The sequence below is a fragment of the Tachypleus tridentatus genome, chromosome 3 (genome assembly GCF_004210375.1).
Source record: "Tachypleus tridentatus isolate NWPU-2018 chromosome 3, ASM421037v1, whole genome shotgun sequence".
Classification (NCBI taxonomy): Eukaryota; Metazoa; Arthropoda; class Merostomata; order Xiphosura; family Limulidae; genus Tachypleus; species Tachypleus tridentatus.
Window position 1 is genome coordinate 22,556,184 of NC_134827.1, and position 16,832 is coordinate 22,573,015.

Genomic DNA, 16,832 nt, shown 5'->3' on the forward strand with positions numbered 1-16,832 from the left:
AATGCTGTACATTGAGTAAAAATTATAGTATTTTATATTATTTTAAATAGAACATGCACAATATTGGTCCATTAGATGGATTGCATAACAGAGAAACAGTGTTAATTATAATTCCAAACTTAACAAGTAAACATGAAATAGTTTTACTACTGTAACACAGGATAGTTGTACTACTTTACTTTGTGTATATGGCACTGCTTTATATTTGCAGATATTTGTATGTCTCTTTTCCGATTGTTCCGCAACAAAAGGAAGGTGGAAAGAGAGCAATTTTGGCATTTTTAACCTGTTCAGTGCCGTAGACGAGATAACTCGTTCAAGCCGATCTGTAACACAGTGCCATGGACAAGTTAATTCGTTCTCAATAATACCTAACTTCAACGCTAGATGTCAGCACCATACATGCATTTGACCTACTTACAAATTGTTTCACTTTTGATCCAAAATGGTGTCACGAAGAAAGTTACAAAATAAAAGAGCTTTAGAGTTGTATTTTGAACTTGGTTTGGAGTTGCCGTAGCAGCTGAAATACTTGACAGTCAACAGGTTAAAGTTGATCTTCATTTATTTTTCAATCCTGTTCACTTGCTTTAATATATCACAATGTAACAGTCCCCAAGCTAGATAAACAGCAATTTGTATATCATCATTGTATTATTTTCTTCTTTAACAAAGTGTTTATTTTTACTTGAATTCAGACGTTCTTATATCTTTCCACATGAAACATATAAATAAGCTGTTCTTCACACACTGATCACAAATCTTGTTATTGTGAATATCAAATAATAATGCCCTTGGTTAACCCTTGCAATACCAGAAAGATATTGGATTAAACAGCTTATATCAGATGATGCCATACTGGCATTTTGTGTGAACTATCTACACCTAAAATTGTTTTCCTAATTATGTATTGAATGTAATCCACAACAACATCTTTCAGTAAAGACAAAAAAGTAGTGTGAAGTTAAAATGGTCAGCATATCAAGAAAATATGCTATTCAAATCAAGGTCTTGAGCAGAAAGTTTGAACATTATATATGTATACTTTTAAAGCACACCTTGCAATATAAGCTACTTTGAGAGTGGTTAACTAAACAATAAGTAAATAAAATAAAACAACCACTCCTACAGGAAAACATCAAGAGTGACAAGCTTTTAATAAATGCTTCAAGCTTCACACAAAAGAAATAAAAAAATATAGAGAAATAACAAAAACAGTTAAGCACTGAAGCAGTAAAAAATACAATAATAAATTTTCTTTAGCAAAATTTTCATATTTAAAATAAGTGAAACCTTTCTCAAAAGCTAATTAAAGATTATGTTCATACTCCAATTAGCCAAAATCCAATATTCAACCTCATCAATAAAGTTCAACTAATGTACTAAATGATAAGAAAAATGAAGAACAAAAAAGGACATTTTAAAAAATTACACATAATTAATCTCATTAAGGTCACTAACCTCTCATAAATGATGAAAAATAATAATGTGATACTACAAATACTATCATTCTTCACTTAATACAAACTGGAGTTTATTATGATGCATTTCTATTAATGTTAAATAAAATAATGGTCTATAATTCCAAAGTGTATTTTTATTAGTTCAGTACTTTGCTATTACAGCTCTTACAGAAGCTATTGATACCCTGCACGTTTGCTAATCTATAGACACTCCTCTCTCAACTAAAACCAAACAAAAGCACAATACCAGGTATTCTTACAACAGGTAAAATCTTTATAAGCGTATAACATACCTTGATGTCGGGGATATGCACTTCCTTCTTCTCCTGGAAGCCCTTCCTGAAGTAAATGGAGATTAGGAATTTGTCTGGAACCTACAATTTGTTTGTATAAAACTTGCTCGTTTAATTAATAAATTCCACACAGTGCTAAGTTTTCATTACACATTCAAACTCATTAATCATACAAATACTTAATGCAAATGGTGTATGTTTAATTAATTCTAATACAAAAGAGAAGTTCTTCTCACTCCACATCTCTTTCAATTCTTCATGTCAAAGGATTCAAGTAAAAATAAAAGTCGTTTAAAAGATAGTGTTTAAACCATCACTTCTATCCATTAGTATTCTGTTTAGTTTTACTGAATGCAATTATTACTATTCATCCAGTTTCAGACATATCTATTGGACTTTTCTATTCAGCTCATGAATGCTGGTAAAATTACACACCACATGACATATTTTAATACATAATGTGCTATAGTACAGTCTTACCAAGACTGATGGGCTGGGGCATTATCTGCATGTACACAATACAGTATAGATTTTAGTTGGTAAATGTGTGCTCATTTAGTTAGCTCCCAGATCTCAGTTTTAATACAAGAATATTGTATTATTGTTGACTTTACTCAGTGCCGACTAAAAAAGTAATTGAAGATTGCATTGTTACGGAAATCTGTAGGTGAAACAGATTTTTGTAAAACTCAACCACAGTTTTTTAAATTATATTTAAATTATTTATTATAACTCTGATTCTTTGAAACTAAATTTAAATTTTATAATTATATTTTCATTTCTCAATTTGATTATAATTTTTTGGTTCTTCTTTATTTTCCATTACCACTATGGTGAAAAGTCATGGATCTTTTCTTTTAATATTGTATTTGTTGATTATGGTAAAACCATTTAGGCTATCTTCCCCAATCCATAATTTTGAACTGCTTATGATGGGAAAGCAACTGGCCAGATGCACTCGCCCATTAATTCTACTGGCATAAATGCCACCCTAAGGGCAACTGTATGTAGTACAAGTTACTAACTGTAGTGTTCGTACCTCATTAAAAACAATTTAGAAAAAGTGGACATTTTCTTAAAAAAGGATTTTTTTTTCTGAAAGTACTGCATCAAAATGATTCAATACACAGAGCTCAAAATGTTCATAACTTTTACTGATATAAACTGTAACATTTTATATATTAAATAAAAGTGGTGCTAAATATTGAAAAAATGTTTTTAAAAGAAATTTAGTTTCTCAATAAAATATTTAAAAATTACATCAATAAAGATATTAAATTCTTATATAGTGTCATGTCCTTGTTGCAAGTAGAATATCTTTTTACTTAAAAAATGATTCCATTATAGAAAAATAGTTCTCTGCTTTATTAATAAAAGTGTTAATACCCATACCAGTCATTCTGAGATACATTTTTACTGAGTTTCTTTTCATCAAGAAATATCTTCGTAAATGAAAAGTTTCTATTGCAATGAAAATACACAACTGATGAACCACAAGTCACAATAAAGGTGAGATATGAAAATTTAATTTTAAAAACCAACATTTAAAGTCACAAAATGAAAAATAATAATAACTTAACTAAAAATATAAACACATGGTTGAATTAAAAAAAACAAAACAAAAAGTCAAAACCGAACACCAGTCAGCATCAAGGCTAGTCATTGATAGATTGTTTAGGCAGAGTATTCATGATGAAACTTTGTAGAATGAATGGCAACTGCCTGTTGTGGAAACACAAGTGTAGAGGATGATGTTTCAAAAGTCTTCCACCTATTGTCTTCAGGTCAGTGTGTGTGTAGGTGTTGTTGGTCTTTTATAGTGTCCTGATGGATTGTGGAGTCTCCACAACAGGAGTTACCGTCCATTCTACAAAGTTTCAGCATCCAGACTATTCATTGAAAGTGTTCAAATCAGAAAAGATTTTATTTTTTTTATTATTATAAACAAGTGATCTCATTAAAAATTTTAACCTATTACAAACAATGTAAACAATAATGTAATACTATACATTTTACTTTAAACTAAAACCAGGTGAGAACACAATAGTAGGTATTTTAACATCAGGCAAGACTTTTATCAGTGTATAACATACCTTGCTGTTGCAGATATGAACTTCCTTCTTCTGGAAGATCTTTCTGAAGTAAAGGGAGATTAGGCATTTGTCGGGAACCTATAACTTGTTTGTATAAAATTTGCTAAGTTAATTAATAAATCCCAAACATTGTTAATTTTTCATTACACATTCAAAACTAAAGTAATCCACATGAGAGATATACTAATCACAATACAGAAACAATGACTACACTCTACTACCTCTCTTCCCATACATGGTGATTGAATCACACTATTCAAGCAAAAAATGAAAGTCATTTTAAAAAAATAGCATTTAAACTATCAAGTCATGCTAATTTATGTTCCTAAACACCAAATCATTTTAATTTTACTGAGCATGGCAATTGTTATTAATCCAGCTCTTGACCTATCTTTATTGAGTTTTCCATTCAGATTAGTGTATGCCTAAAATCATGTGGATTAATACATAATATCGTACAGTAAGTTCTTGCCAAAAGTGGCATGCTAGGGCATTATGAATACACAGGCAATACAGTACAGATATTAGTTGGTAAAAACATGCTTGTCACTCAAGAACCTAGTTTTGATATTGGAATGTTATATAATGGTTGATGAGACAGACACTGACCACTTAACCTCAGCACCTATGGAATTTATTAAAGATTAGACAATAGGAGTCAGAGTCTTCTTTTCAATTCAACCATATTTTTCAATTGTATTTAAAACTTGTTCAAAATTTTGATGCCCTTGATTTAAATGTTGGTTTAGAATTTTATTTTCATATCTCAATTTTACTGTGAATTTTGACTCTTCTCTACTTGTTCATTTCCAATATGGTGAAAGGTTATAGGTCAGTTTTCTCTTTGGAAATGGCCTTTGTTTATGGCAAAGCCACCAAGGATACCTTCTGAAATTTCTAAATTTGAACTGCTTATCAAATCAAAAGCATCCATGGCTGAAGGGGTATGTTTAGTGCAAGGCTTCAATTCTGAACAGTAAATTTCAAACCAAACTCTCCAAATATTAGGTTTTAAAATTACCTGGTGTAACTACTATACTATCTCAATAAACAAAATGAGATGAAAAATGCAAGACACACATAAATGAGACTGTTAGGAATTGCAACAGGAAAGATAAGTGCAGATTTAGTTGTTATACACAGAGACTGTGATAGATGTATACTGCATAGTCAATCAATATTTATTTTGTTGTAAACTGTTGGTGTTCGAAAATGGCCCGTGCGAGATTATTGACATATTCTAGTAAGTAGGAAACAAAATGATGAAACACACAAGTGGAACATAAATAAGCCTGTTACGAACACGAGTGAGAGAGACAGAGGTACCTTAGCCAATAATTACAAAACACGTGTATGCATGACAATCTGGGAGCTCAAACAAACATTTTGACTTGTTTTCTGGAATAAGCATTGACTGTCCATCCTGGTCTAAACTTTGTAAAGTCTTTTTACTTCAACAATTTTTAAACATCTAGTTATGTAAGTTCTATTTATAACAAACACCATTTGTTGACAAATGGTACTGTTCTGTTACACTGGATATAACTTCGAGAAATACAAAAGAATGATGAAAAAAAAAGAACATAAGTGTGAGAACTAACAAATATTAGAAGTTTTGAAATAAACAGACATATTGGAATGTAGAACAGGATGAACAGATAATGCTGTTTGAAAAACATATGGAAACATTCAGGCATGAAAACACAGGTTAATGGTTATATAAGTACCAGGGATAATAATGGGTAAGCTATCTTTTGTCTCTTGTATCTCATTTAACAACACATATTTACTCATCTTTCGTTTTTCCCACTTTTTATGCTTTGAGGGATACTTTTGGTGCATTATTTCAGGGCCTCTCATGACCTGGTGGTTACAACTCTCAACTAATAATGTGTGTCACAGGACTGAAACCTAGCACCAACCATGCTTCCTCTTTCACCTATGGAATCCATCATGTGAGCCTAAAAAACTCTTAATTTATAAAGAGCTGGTAGTAGGTGTTACCATCTGCTTGCCTTCCTTCTGGTTGGCAGCTGAAAATTATAGATCATGGGAGCCAACCTTGGCAATTCTGACGAATAAGGAAAGAACAATGAAAAGGTCATTGTAAAATTAAAAAAAAAGAAGTGATTTTCCAATATATTGGAAACTTTCTGTTTAATTTAAAAATATTGTCTTCCATGGTGAAAATTTCTACCACACTGAAAATAGAGAGATAAATTGGAAATGAACAATTATTAAAAAGCTGAGAAATGAAAGTTAAACCTTAAAAAGAATGTTTAAATTTGGGAAACCAAAATAACACTAAAAAACTTAAATAACATCTAATGAAGACAATGATTCCAATTAATAAAAACAAGAAAGCCTACATCCTCTCTGGAAACCTTGGTTTCAAGGATTAGAGAATTAGGGTTAACTCTCAACTAGTCAAAATCTGATATTAACCAGCACTAAATCTATTCAACCAAGATACTGAAATTACAAAATGGCATGTAGAAAATATTATCTAAACAAATAATAAATTTTATTAAAAACAGTAAATTGATGATAGATGGTCATGAACACTGGAAATAATATATTTCAGCCACTTCACTCTAAATTTAAAAAAAAAAAAAGTTCAGCAGATATTTCAATATTAGGCAAGAGCTTTAAAATTGCAAAATGCACCTTGATGTCGAGGATATAAACTTTCTTCTTCTTCTGGAAGACCTTCCTGTAGTAAATGAAGATTAGGCATTTGTCGGAAACCTACAGTTGGTATAAAACTTGCTTGTTTAATGAATGAATCCCACGTAATGTTCAATTGTTCTAGTATATCTCACATATTTGAGTAATTATAATAAAGAAAATGGTAATGGTGTTTACCCTAGTTCACTTCCCATACATGGTGACCAACTCTTAGCATTCAAGTAAAAAAAGTTATAATTTTCCTGTACTGAAAATGTATTTCTGATAGGTTTTAAACTCTTCTCACAACATTAGCTATTCTCAGTCAATGCTGCCCTCTATATACAAACATGTTTCTTTATGTATGCCACAAGCCTCCTGTTCCCTCTTATTAGAAACAAGCAATTCCAACATGTCTCTCATTCAAATCATCATGCATCATTTTTCCATCAGTAAGAACATGGCATATTCAAGTGACACACATGACTCCCGCTATATACTTCTACCAAACTATCACTTCACAGTTTGGCAGTTGAATTACACACTGAAGGAAAGTGGGGAGGAAATGTGATAAGTGGTAAGTATATAATAGAAATGCATTTTCAGCAAAGCAAAATTATAATTTCTGATGTGGTACTTACCTCCTCTTACAAGATTAGCTAGAATCTCACACTGGAGTTGAGACCAGTGCAAAAAAATGACAGAAGTAAACCCTGAATGTATTCAAAGGATGCTCCTGGAAATGAGAAAGTAAGATCTAAAGATCTGATGAGAAATTCACCACTTCTATACCAGACATACTTTTTGCCTATCCATGAAATATTAAGGAGATTAAGGCAGACAAAGAGAGAAACACATTCAAGTGGGAGAGAACTGTAGAAGGATAGTGATTTCAAACATGTATTGTTTAAGTAATTCAATCCTGCCTAGTATAAAAGAAGCTAAATCAATGGATGTCTTCTATGTGAAGAGTGACCAGAGCACAATAGACTGTACCCTGGAAATCAGCTATATCCAAATCCCATGGAGATGGGAACAGACATACATGTAAAGGTAGAACGAACACTTCCAATTAAAGTGGTGAACTGCAATTTAACATTTCACTGTCTTGTGATTGTATAACACATATTGGAGGATATCACATCATCTATGCTTGCAGAACACCACTGTCCTACTCTGCACTGAATTGATTATAGCCAACTTTGTGTGGAACCCATTCACAAGTGTGTCTTCACTGTTGACCACCCTAGCAGAAAGTAGTAAGGACTCCCATACTCCACCAGAAGAAAGGGAAATAAGAATTACAGAATATTGCATGTGTAAAGAAACATTCGCCTATGGAGGGCAGCACTTGATGAAAATAGCTAATCTTGTGTGGGAGATAAGTACTGTAAAGAACCAAACCATGGAAAAAAGATGGTATTTAAACTATGAAGTAATAATACTTTTAATTTTTAACCATTATAAAATATATATTTAGCTTTAGTAATTAGAACATTCAGTATTGCCATATGCTAAACACCATACAATAATATATCAAATACATTAACATATAATGTCCTACAGGACTGTCTGTTTGCCAGAATTGACAGGTTAGAGCATTAGGTATATGTGAATAATACAGTGAAGATTTTAAAACATACTTAAGCAGTCAACTACCAGATCTATCAAATGATATATTGAATAACATTGTGTTTTGAACAGATAATATTCAGTTTCACTCAGAGTATAAGCAACTTTCCAGTGAGAAACTTAATGATTAACTTGCATCAATTTGTAATGACTCTTGTTGCAAAGTTTGAAAGCCAGAAAAATTAAGGTGAAATTGTCTACTTTTTACATGTTATTAGTCCATGTTTCTCAGTGCATTATATAATTAAATAAAAATTATTTTGTGCATTACTAACACTAGTATAAAAAGTATGCTTAAATGTATTCTATAATCAACAGTAAGAGAAAAAAAATCAGGTAAGTGCTTATTTTTTTTTTCATGTTTAGTCTATTTTTTATCATAAAAGTAACTAAAATGTAAAAATAAGGACCTTTTCAGGTTAGTTAAGATTAGATTAGGTAAAATAAATAATAATAATAAAACAAAAATGATTCATGAGACAGGCACAAGAGCAGCACATGGGTAGTGTAATTTCATAGCCTAATGTGAAATCCATGCACTCAGAGTGATTTACAACTTATGGCATGAACAGTAGTTACACACAGTTCAAAGCACAATAAAAAGGGCAATCAAACAACAAAATGTAATTGTAAATAGATGTATACTGTTTACAAACTTAAAGCTACCTTGGATAACAAAAAATGTAGTTTCATGTTACAATTTGAAATCATTCTAGAAAAGGAAAAAAAAAGTAATACTTTAGACTTATTTCAATTTTGTTTGGTGGTTATGAAGTCACTCAAATTGACCAATCCTGTTTTGAAATAAATAAAGTTTTACAGAAAAAAGTTTGAAATATTTTTAGAAGGTTTTGAGGAATACGCAAAGTGAAATTTCATATTTTTGAGATGTGAAAAAATATATTTTAATCTTAACATGAAAATTACTTTGTGCAAAGATGATTCAAAACAAATACTCTATATATTCATGGACAAATGTTTTAGTTTATCAAAAATGCTTCACTAAAACATATGACTTTGTATGTGAAAGATATGCCAACCAAAAGAATGTTACATTTTGTGAAAATATATATACTATACTGAAATTAATTCTATAAAGACTTTAAACAAGTATTAAGAGGTTACATGGTCAGTCAAATTTTAATATTCTTAACACTCCTACGAAAAGGCCCCACTCCTATTAGGCCCCACTTTTCGTAGAAATGTTAATTGATATGTTTTTAGAATTCTGTTTTCATTTCTCAATCTTATTATGATTTAAAAAAAAAAAACTCACATTAGTTTTCATTTTTCCCATCAAATAACCTTTGTTCATTTACTGCTAAACCAGTGTGGCTACTTTCTACCATCCTCAATTTTGAAAAGTGGAAGGTAATTGGCCAGCAGCTCTCACTGTCATCTCTTGGGTTACTCTTTACCAACAAATAGTAGGATTGACCATCACGTTTAATGCTCCCACTGCTGAAAAGGCATGCAAGTTTCGATCATATCAAACAGTTGCAAGTCAAACACCTAAATATTTGACAATGCCAGTCTTAAAGGTTGTCCACTATATAAAATGGCTGAAAATGAACAATTATGTGTATGGTGAGTATTATAATTCTGAATATGAAAGACAGGTGTAGGCTTAACTGGTACCTATGGAAAGTAGCATACATGTATACCAACCTGCATTCCTCAAGCACAAATATTTCAACTTGTTTTTTGCAATAGGTATTGTCTACTTATCCTGTTCTAATCTGTACAATCTGTTTCCATCAACATTTTTTTAAATTCTTGGTCAAAGTTTTATTTATAATAAACAGAGGTTTTGACTAATTGTACTTACACTGTTTAACTGAATATAGTTTGCCAAACTAAACAAGTATGATCAGAACTGATACAACTTTAGAATAGATATACAGACAAGTTATTCAAGAAATCAAGTGGTGATGCCTATGCTAAGCATGTTTTAATTATTAGGCCTTACAGATGTACAGGGGGTAATGGCTATGCTAAGCATGTTTTAATTATTAGAGTAATGGCTATGTTTTTCTTGTGTCTCCTATCCCTATTCATAACAGTCATTTAGGTGTATCTTTTGTTTCACTATTTTCCTTAGTGGGTTATTTCAATGATCTTAGAAGGTGTGTGTATGTTTTCTTATAGCAAAGCAACATTGGGCTATCTGCTGAGTCTGCTGAGGGGAATCAAATCCCTGATTTTAGCGTTGTAAATCAGTAAACTTATCACTATACCAGCAAGGGACATCTTAGTAGGTAATTTTACAGCCTGGTGGTTAGAGTTTTTGTTTCACAACCTCCAGGTCATGGATCAAAATTCAGCATTTGTGATGGTATTATAACAGTAAATGACACATATATATGGCAAAACATAGCCCAAGAGATTAGCAGTTGATGCAGCAGGCTGGTTGCCATCCAGAGGGATGGCAGATAAAAAAGCAGGATGGCAGAAAACAGCTTTTGTTAGTTTGCTGAAACAAACATTTTTAGAGTAAAAGAACAAATAACTTTCCAAAACGATGAAAACTTTCTACTGTGGTGGAAATTTTCAATTCCAGTGAAAGCAAACAAACAAAGAACCGAAAATCACAATGAAATGATAAAATTAAATTCTAAAAGCAACATTTAAATTCTGGAAACCAAAGTTATTATAAAATCTTTATGTAGAAATTATGAAATGTTTTCAATAGATGTAAAACAGAGAAAAATCAATGTCTCTAATGGAAGCCCTGCTTCAGTAGATTACAGCACTATATTTATCATCCAGCTAGCCAACATCAAAACTATTCAATCAAAGTATCTAAGTTACAAAAATGCAGCAAAAACTTTAATCTTTTAATTAGAAATAAATAATTCCATTAGGAAAAGTAACCTACCATGAATGATGAAGAACATTAAAATATTACTACAGGCATTTCACTCTAAACTAAATACAAACACAATAACAACAGGTATTTTTAATGTGTACCAATCATTAGGCTGCTTCTTGAGGATCATCATCCGTATAAGAAATGCTAAGTCCGTACCATGTAACAATAACAAATAAAATTAATTCGTTGATAACGTTTGCTACTGGCTATATTCCCTTTGACTAAAGTTCAATCAAATTTTAATAGATAGTATGAACTATTGGTTATCCATAAAATTGCCACAAGAAGTATAAAAACAAACAAAAATGTTGCAATACAAAGTACAAAAACAAGTGATACTAAGTGGACAGATTTTAAAACTACTTTCAATACCTACTTCAACTGGAAAATTTAAAGTACATCCTTTAGCTATACAGATAATGCGTACTGGGCATTTCACTGAATTTTCAATTACTGAACTCCTACTTCACTACTCATGTTTATAATTAATGTACTAATCTAGATATTAGTCAAAGTTTCTTGATAATGACATCATTATGACGATTAGCTTACCTTGACGTCGAGGATATGCACTTTCTTCTTCAGAAAGCCCTTCCTGAAGTAAATGGCGATTTGGCAATTGTCTGGAACCTACAATTTGTTTGTATAAAATTTACTTATTTAATAAGTAAATATCATATAATGCTAATTCAACTTTACAGATCCAAAACTTATTGAGCACACGGGTACTTAGATTCACACGGTATACATTTATTTAATAAACCCCCTGAAAAAAAAATTACTCTAGTTCTCTTCAACACACAATGACTAACTTACAGGATTCAAGTAACAAAACACATTAAAAAATATACCACTTAATCTCTCCTAACCACTAATTCTTTTTTTGTTGTTGTTACTGAGCATAAAAATTATTATACATCCAGTTCTGCACATACTTACAGTGCCTTCAATTCAGTACTATACTGCATACATTAACATATAATTCCTTACAGTAAAGTGTTGCCAAAATGATAGCTCAGAGCACCAAATTTATCAAGACAATACAGTTCAGATTTTATCTGATAAAATCATGCCTGAGTAGTTAACTGTCAGCACCTTAGTTTACTAAGCATAATACTGTTGATGACACAGACATTAACTCACAATTTAACCTTGATATTAAATTATAGTTTTATGTTTATCTTCCAGCTAATCAAAATCATTAGCCAGCATTGCTACCTTTCATTCAAAGTAAACCAAAAGACAGAAATCTGTTCCTAAGTTACTAGCAAGAAACCTTATAAATTACATAATCCTATCATAAACAATATAAAACAAGGTAATGAATACAATAAGTTAACACTCTCAATTAAGCTAAAACACATTTAATATTTCAAGATCAGGAATCATCATCAGATGTGTATAACATACCTTGATGTCTAGCATATGTACTTTCTTCTTCACCCGGAAGCCCTTCTCGAAGTAAATGAAGACGAGTCTTATGAATATTTGCTGAAAACCCAACATTAGGCCTTTGTCGGGATCCTACAATTTGTTTGCAAAAAATCTGTTTGTTTAATACATAGAACCTAAAAATAAATTAAATTTTCAATACTATTTTAAAACTCCTTTAAAATACAAGTATTTAACATACATGATACATGTTTAATTAATAATAATACAAGCAAATTATTATTTGTTTACAATAGTTTTGTTTCCATACATGGTGAACAAATAAACAAAAATAATACAATTTCAAAACTGTGGTGTTAAAACAATCAAATGATACTAATCTTTACTCCTTTTCATTTAAAAATCTATAGCTTTAACATTCATCCAGTTCTAAACATATTTATAATCACACAGTATTTTATGAGGTACATTAAAACACAAAGTATTAAAGCAGTGGTTCCCAAGGTAAAGTCTGTGACACAGTCTTAGGGGGCCTCAACACATGTAAAAATATTATCTTCAAAACAACCTTAATAGTGGATGAAGCAGAATTTTCAGTGAGAATTTTATTTATTACAATATGACTCACAATGATGTTTATGTTTGAATTTATTTTCAAAAACAAACTAAAATTAAAAATAATATATCTCATAGTGGTTATTCAAAATGTCTATCACACCATTAGATGGTGGGTCCTTAACAAGATATCTAAAGGGACTTCACTTAAAATGTTTGGCAAATCTTTTCCTATACTACAGTCTTATGATTTGGACTGGATTTTGAATTTTGTGCAAAGCTATATGAGGGCTATATGCCCTAGTCATCCCTAATTTAGCAGTGTAAGACTAGAGGGAAGACAACTAGTCATCACCACCCACCACTAGCTCTTAAGCATCTATTTTACCAATTAATAGTGGGATTGACCATCACATTATATTGCCCCCATAACTGAAAGGGCAAGCATGTTTAGTGTGATGGGGATTCAAACCCACAATCCTCAGATTATGAGTCAAGAGCCTTAACCACCTGGCCATGTCGGGCCTACAGTTTTATGAACAATGATAGGCTTAAGCATTGTATACACAGACACTAAGTACAGATTTTAGCTGAGAAAAACGTCTGAGTGTTCACATGCCAGTATCACAGTTGACTGGAATGTTGTATTATGTTTATGAGACAAAGACTGACTTGCCATCTAACTTCAGTACCAACAAAAAATGAATTGGATTAGAGAACAACATTTATACCCCAACTTGTAAAAATCTGATATTAGTCAGTATCTATATATTTCAACCACAATAAACAAGTTCACAAAACTAAAAAAAGAAATATTAATGCATAATCTCAATATGATCATAACCTTTTATAACAAAAAACAATGAAACAATACAATAGTGTAGCATCCCCTTTAAACTAAAACCAAATAAAAGCAGAGTAATAGATATCATAACTTCAAGCAAGACTTTAACAAGTGCTTAACACATACTTTGATGTCGGAATTCTCCTGGTTGCCCTTCTTGAAGTAAAAATGGATGTGGATTACGAACATTCGACGAAAACCCAACAACAGGCATTTCTCGAAAACCTACATTTTGTTTGTGTAAAATGTGTATATTTAATAAATAAAGCTCAAAGAATATTAAGTTTTATCACTGATTCAAGACTCACTGAATATATAAGTACCTAATATTCATAATTTGACTAATAAATTATCAATACAAAAAAGGATTCTTTTCATTATAGTTTTATGTTTTCATACATAGTTTCTAAGGTATTTATACAATAAAATATTTGTGATATATTTTTCTAATCACGAAGATTTTTACACATTTCACTGAGCATAATTAATTATGATTTATCATTTTAGTTATGTTAATTATACTTTCCATTCAGTACTGGTATGTGCCAAATATATTATGCATAAGCAATCATTAATTTTCATAACACACAGGTTTCATTGTTGTTGTATTTATCATAATATTTTAATATTTAGACAGTAATAGGGGCAGGGAGAATTTGACAAAGTAACTGATGTACTTTGATATCTAAATATTTTTGTTTCATCAATTTTATACAAAAACTAATGTTAACAAGTCCAATGCTTCATCAGCTTATTTTAATCGAAGAATGGACAATTCTTGAGGTGTTACATGTGATAAGCTAGATTATAATACCTTACTGGTAATAACAAAATGAAAATATATGTTTATTCACTTTACTGCAAATACTACAGATACACATTTGTGTGTAAAGTTCCACTAAACAGTGACACAACTCAGTGTAGGTATTCTTTTAAAACTTAAATAAGCTGTAAACAATCCATACAAATTTTAAAGCAAGTTTATAGAGGTTTTATTTTGGGTTACAAATACACTTATTTGTTGTAGTATCTAATCAGGTTTTAACTAAATTTATTTATAATCATGGCAAAGTTTTCCATTACAATATGAACAATATATAAATTAAGACAAACACATCTATATACTCTAAAAGCATTACAATTATTTTAATTTCAGGTCATACAAGCAAGTTGATTTATATTCATTACTATGGTAAAAAAAAAACAACTTTCACATGTGTAAGTATCGTAGAATGTAAAATGTAATATTCCTTTACTTATTTATGATTGCAATAAATATTTTATAATTTATGCATATACAATATATATATATATATATATAAGTAAAACATATTAAATATTTTTCCATCATGACGTTAGCTGTAAGATTATTGTTTTTATTGAGTAACGTGTTTTTGTAAATTAAAAGTGAACAAGTTAATTTATTTGCTTGAGGTTTGTTCATACATTGTGATTAATTTAGGTTCAAGTTTTAGTTTCATTTTTGAAATTGTGACAACTAAACTTACTCCCTTAAAATATTCAAATTTACTGTCAGTTACATTTTTTGATTAGCTTTATTTAATAATTATTCTTGTTTAACACTTTAAAATTAAGTGTAACATGTAATCTTTAAAAAATACACCAACTGACTACATGTTTTGAGAGACATGTCACTGGAACCACAGCTTTCTATGTCTTTTTTTGAATGTCTTGATACAAAAACATTTAAGTAATGTTTTAGTTAACAGTGGCACTTAACAAAACTTGTCTTACCATAAAAAGAAACAAAATAGTAGAAATGAGGATTATAAACTGGTTATCTTGTTACTTACAAAAAAAAAGGTTTTTAAGTCAGAGGATGAACAATAATGTCTATGTAACAGGTTTAATTGTATCATAAAAGTTTTCAGTAAACATTGTCATTCATCTATTTTCATAATTTTGTTGATGTGATAAAAATGAATGATTTAGTGTGGGTTCTCTTACTGGCACTAAAAAGCAGCACAGAAGTAAGCTACTTTATAATACTAGCTACAAAACATAGAATTGAAAATGCTTTTTGCAAAGTTACCCAGATGTTAAATGAATCAATGACAGATACTATTCTTCTCAGAGTAAAGATTGCTTTAGAGTACCTGGTATTTGTATACCACATTCCATACTACAAGATACAGTTATGCCCAAAACATGGAAGCCACTACAATGAGGTCATGATGATTTGATTCGTTCATTAAAATCTTTCTTATGGTTTGTTCTAATCTCCACTGATTTAGCTTCTTAGAGACCCCTTTGAAAACATTTTCTGTCACAAGATATATGTTAAGTAAATAATATATACATCTTACAGTTATCACTGTTACACATATAATTTGTGACCATTCTCACACGTTCACAAATAACAGTAATCTTATTGAGGTGAAGCTTTGAAACACTTACAGTTAGGACATTCTGATTTAGCACTGACGGGTAACAAGCTATGTGGCAGACATATTATTCAATAAGTATCACAATAGTGAAATTTTAATTATGTCTGATGAGAAAAAAAAAATTAATTCGCTATATTTAACCTCAGTACCAATGACTCCCAAAATATCACTTACCATAAAGTGGACAAACATCATTTTCTCATCCAGTTTTACTTTATCTTTAATCAGTCTTTTTCTCTTATATGTGGTATGAAACCTTGGAATTCAAATGGTCTGACATTACCAATACCTTTAAAAGCTAAAACAAATCACGTACATTACTTACCCAAACTTTGGTCACGTCCATTTCTCTGATCTTCAAAGTCATCTTCATTAATTTCATCAATAAGCAGTGTTGAAGTGTGGTAGTTCTCTTCATGAACTGAGCCTGCATTTGAACAGAGTTAAAATTACATATTACACATTAATTACACAGAGTAACATTTTCACCTTCATAAAAGGTTAGGAAGATGTTTTATTAGATAATGGAAATCGAGGGAAACAAGGATCATGTTTCATAAAGTAATTGAAATAAGGTGCCATTAAGAATATTTGAACTCTGATACTTTAACAG

At 30.6% G+C, this 16,832-nt stretch overlaps 1 protein-coding gene across 14 annotated transcripts in view; it reads right to left on the reverse strand.

The window, feature by feature from the left end:
• LOC143246519 (polycystin-1-like protein 1) overlaps positions 1-16,832 on the reverse strand; it is a 352,075-nt gene that overhangs the window by 59,169 nt on the left and 276,074 nt on the right. For 12 of the 14 annotated variants that reach the window (XM_076493355.1, XM_076493361.1, XM_076493363.1 and 9 more), the window contains 7 exons: positions 16,545-16,646; positions 13,938-14,036; positions 12,431-12,544; positions 11,573-11,650; positions 6,517-6,597; positions 3,850-3,933; positions 1,757-1,837 (listed from right to left, as the gene is read on the reverse strand). In XM_076493355.1, the coding sequence (XP_076349470.1) occupies positions 1,757-1,837; positions 3,850-3,933; positions 6,517-6,597; positions 11,573-11,650; positions 12,431-12,544; positions 13,938-14,036; positions 16,545-16,646 (639 nt within the window). The remainder of the gene's footprint in view (positions 1-1,756; positions 1,838-3,849; positions 3,934-6,516; positions 6,598-11,572; positions 11,651-12,430; positions 12,545-13,937; positions 14,037-16,544; positions 16,647-16,832) is intronic. The other 2 variants (XM_076493358.1, XM_076493360.1) reach the window with 2 other exon arrangements.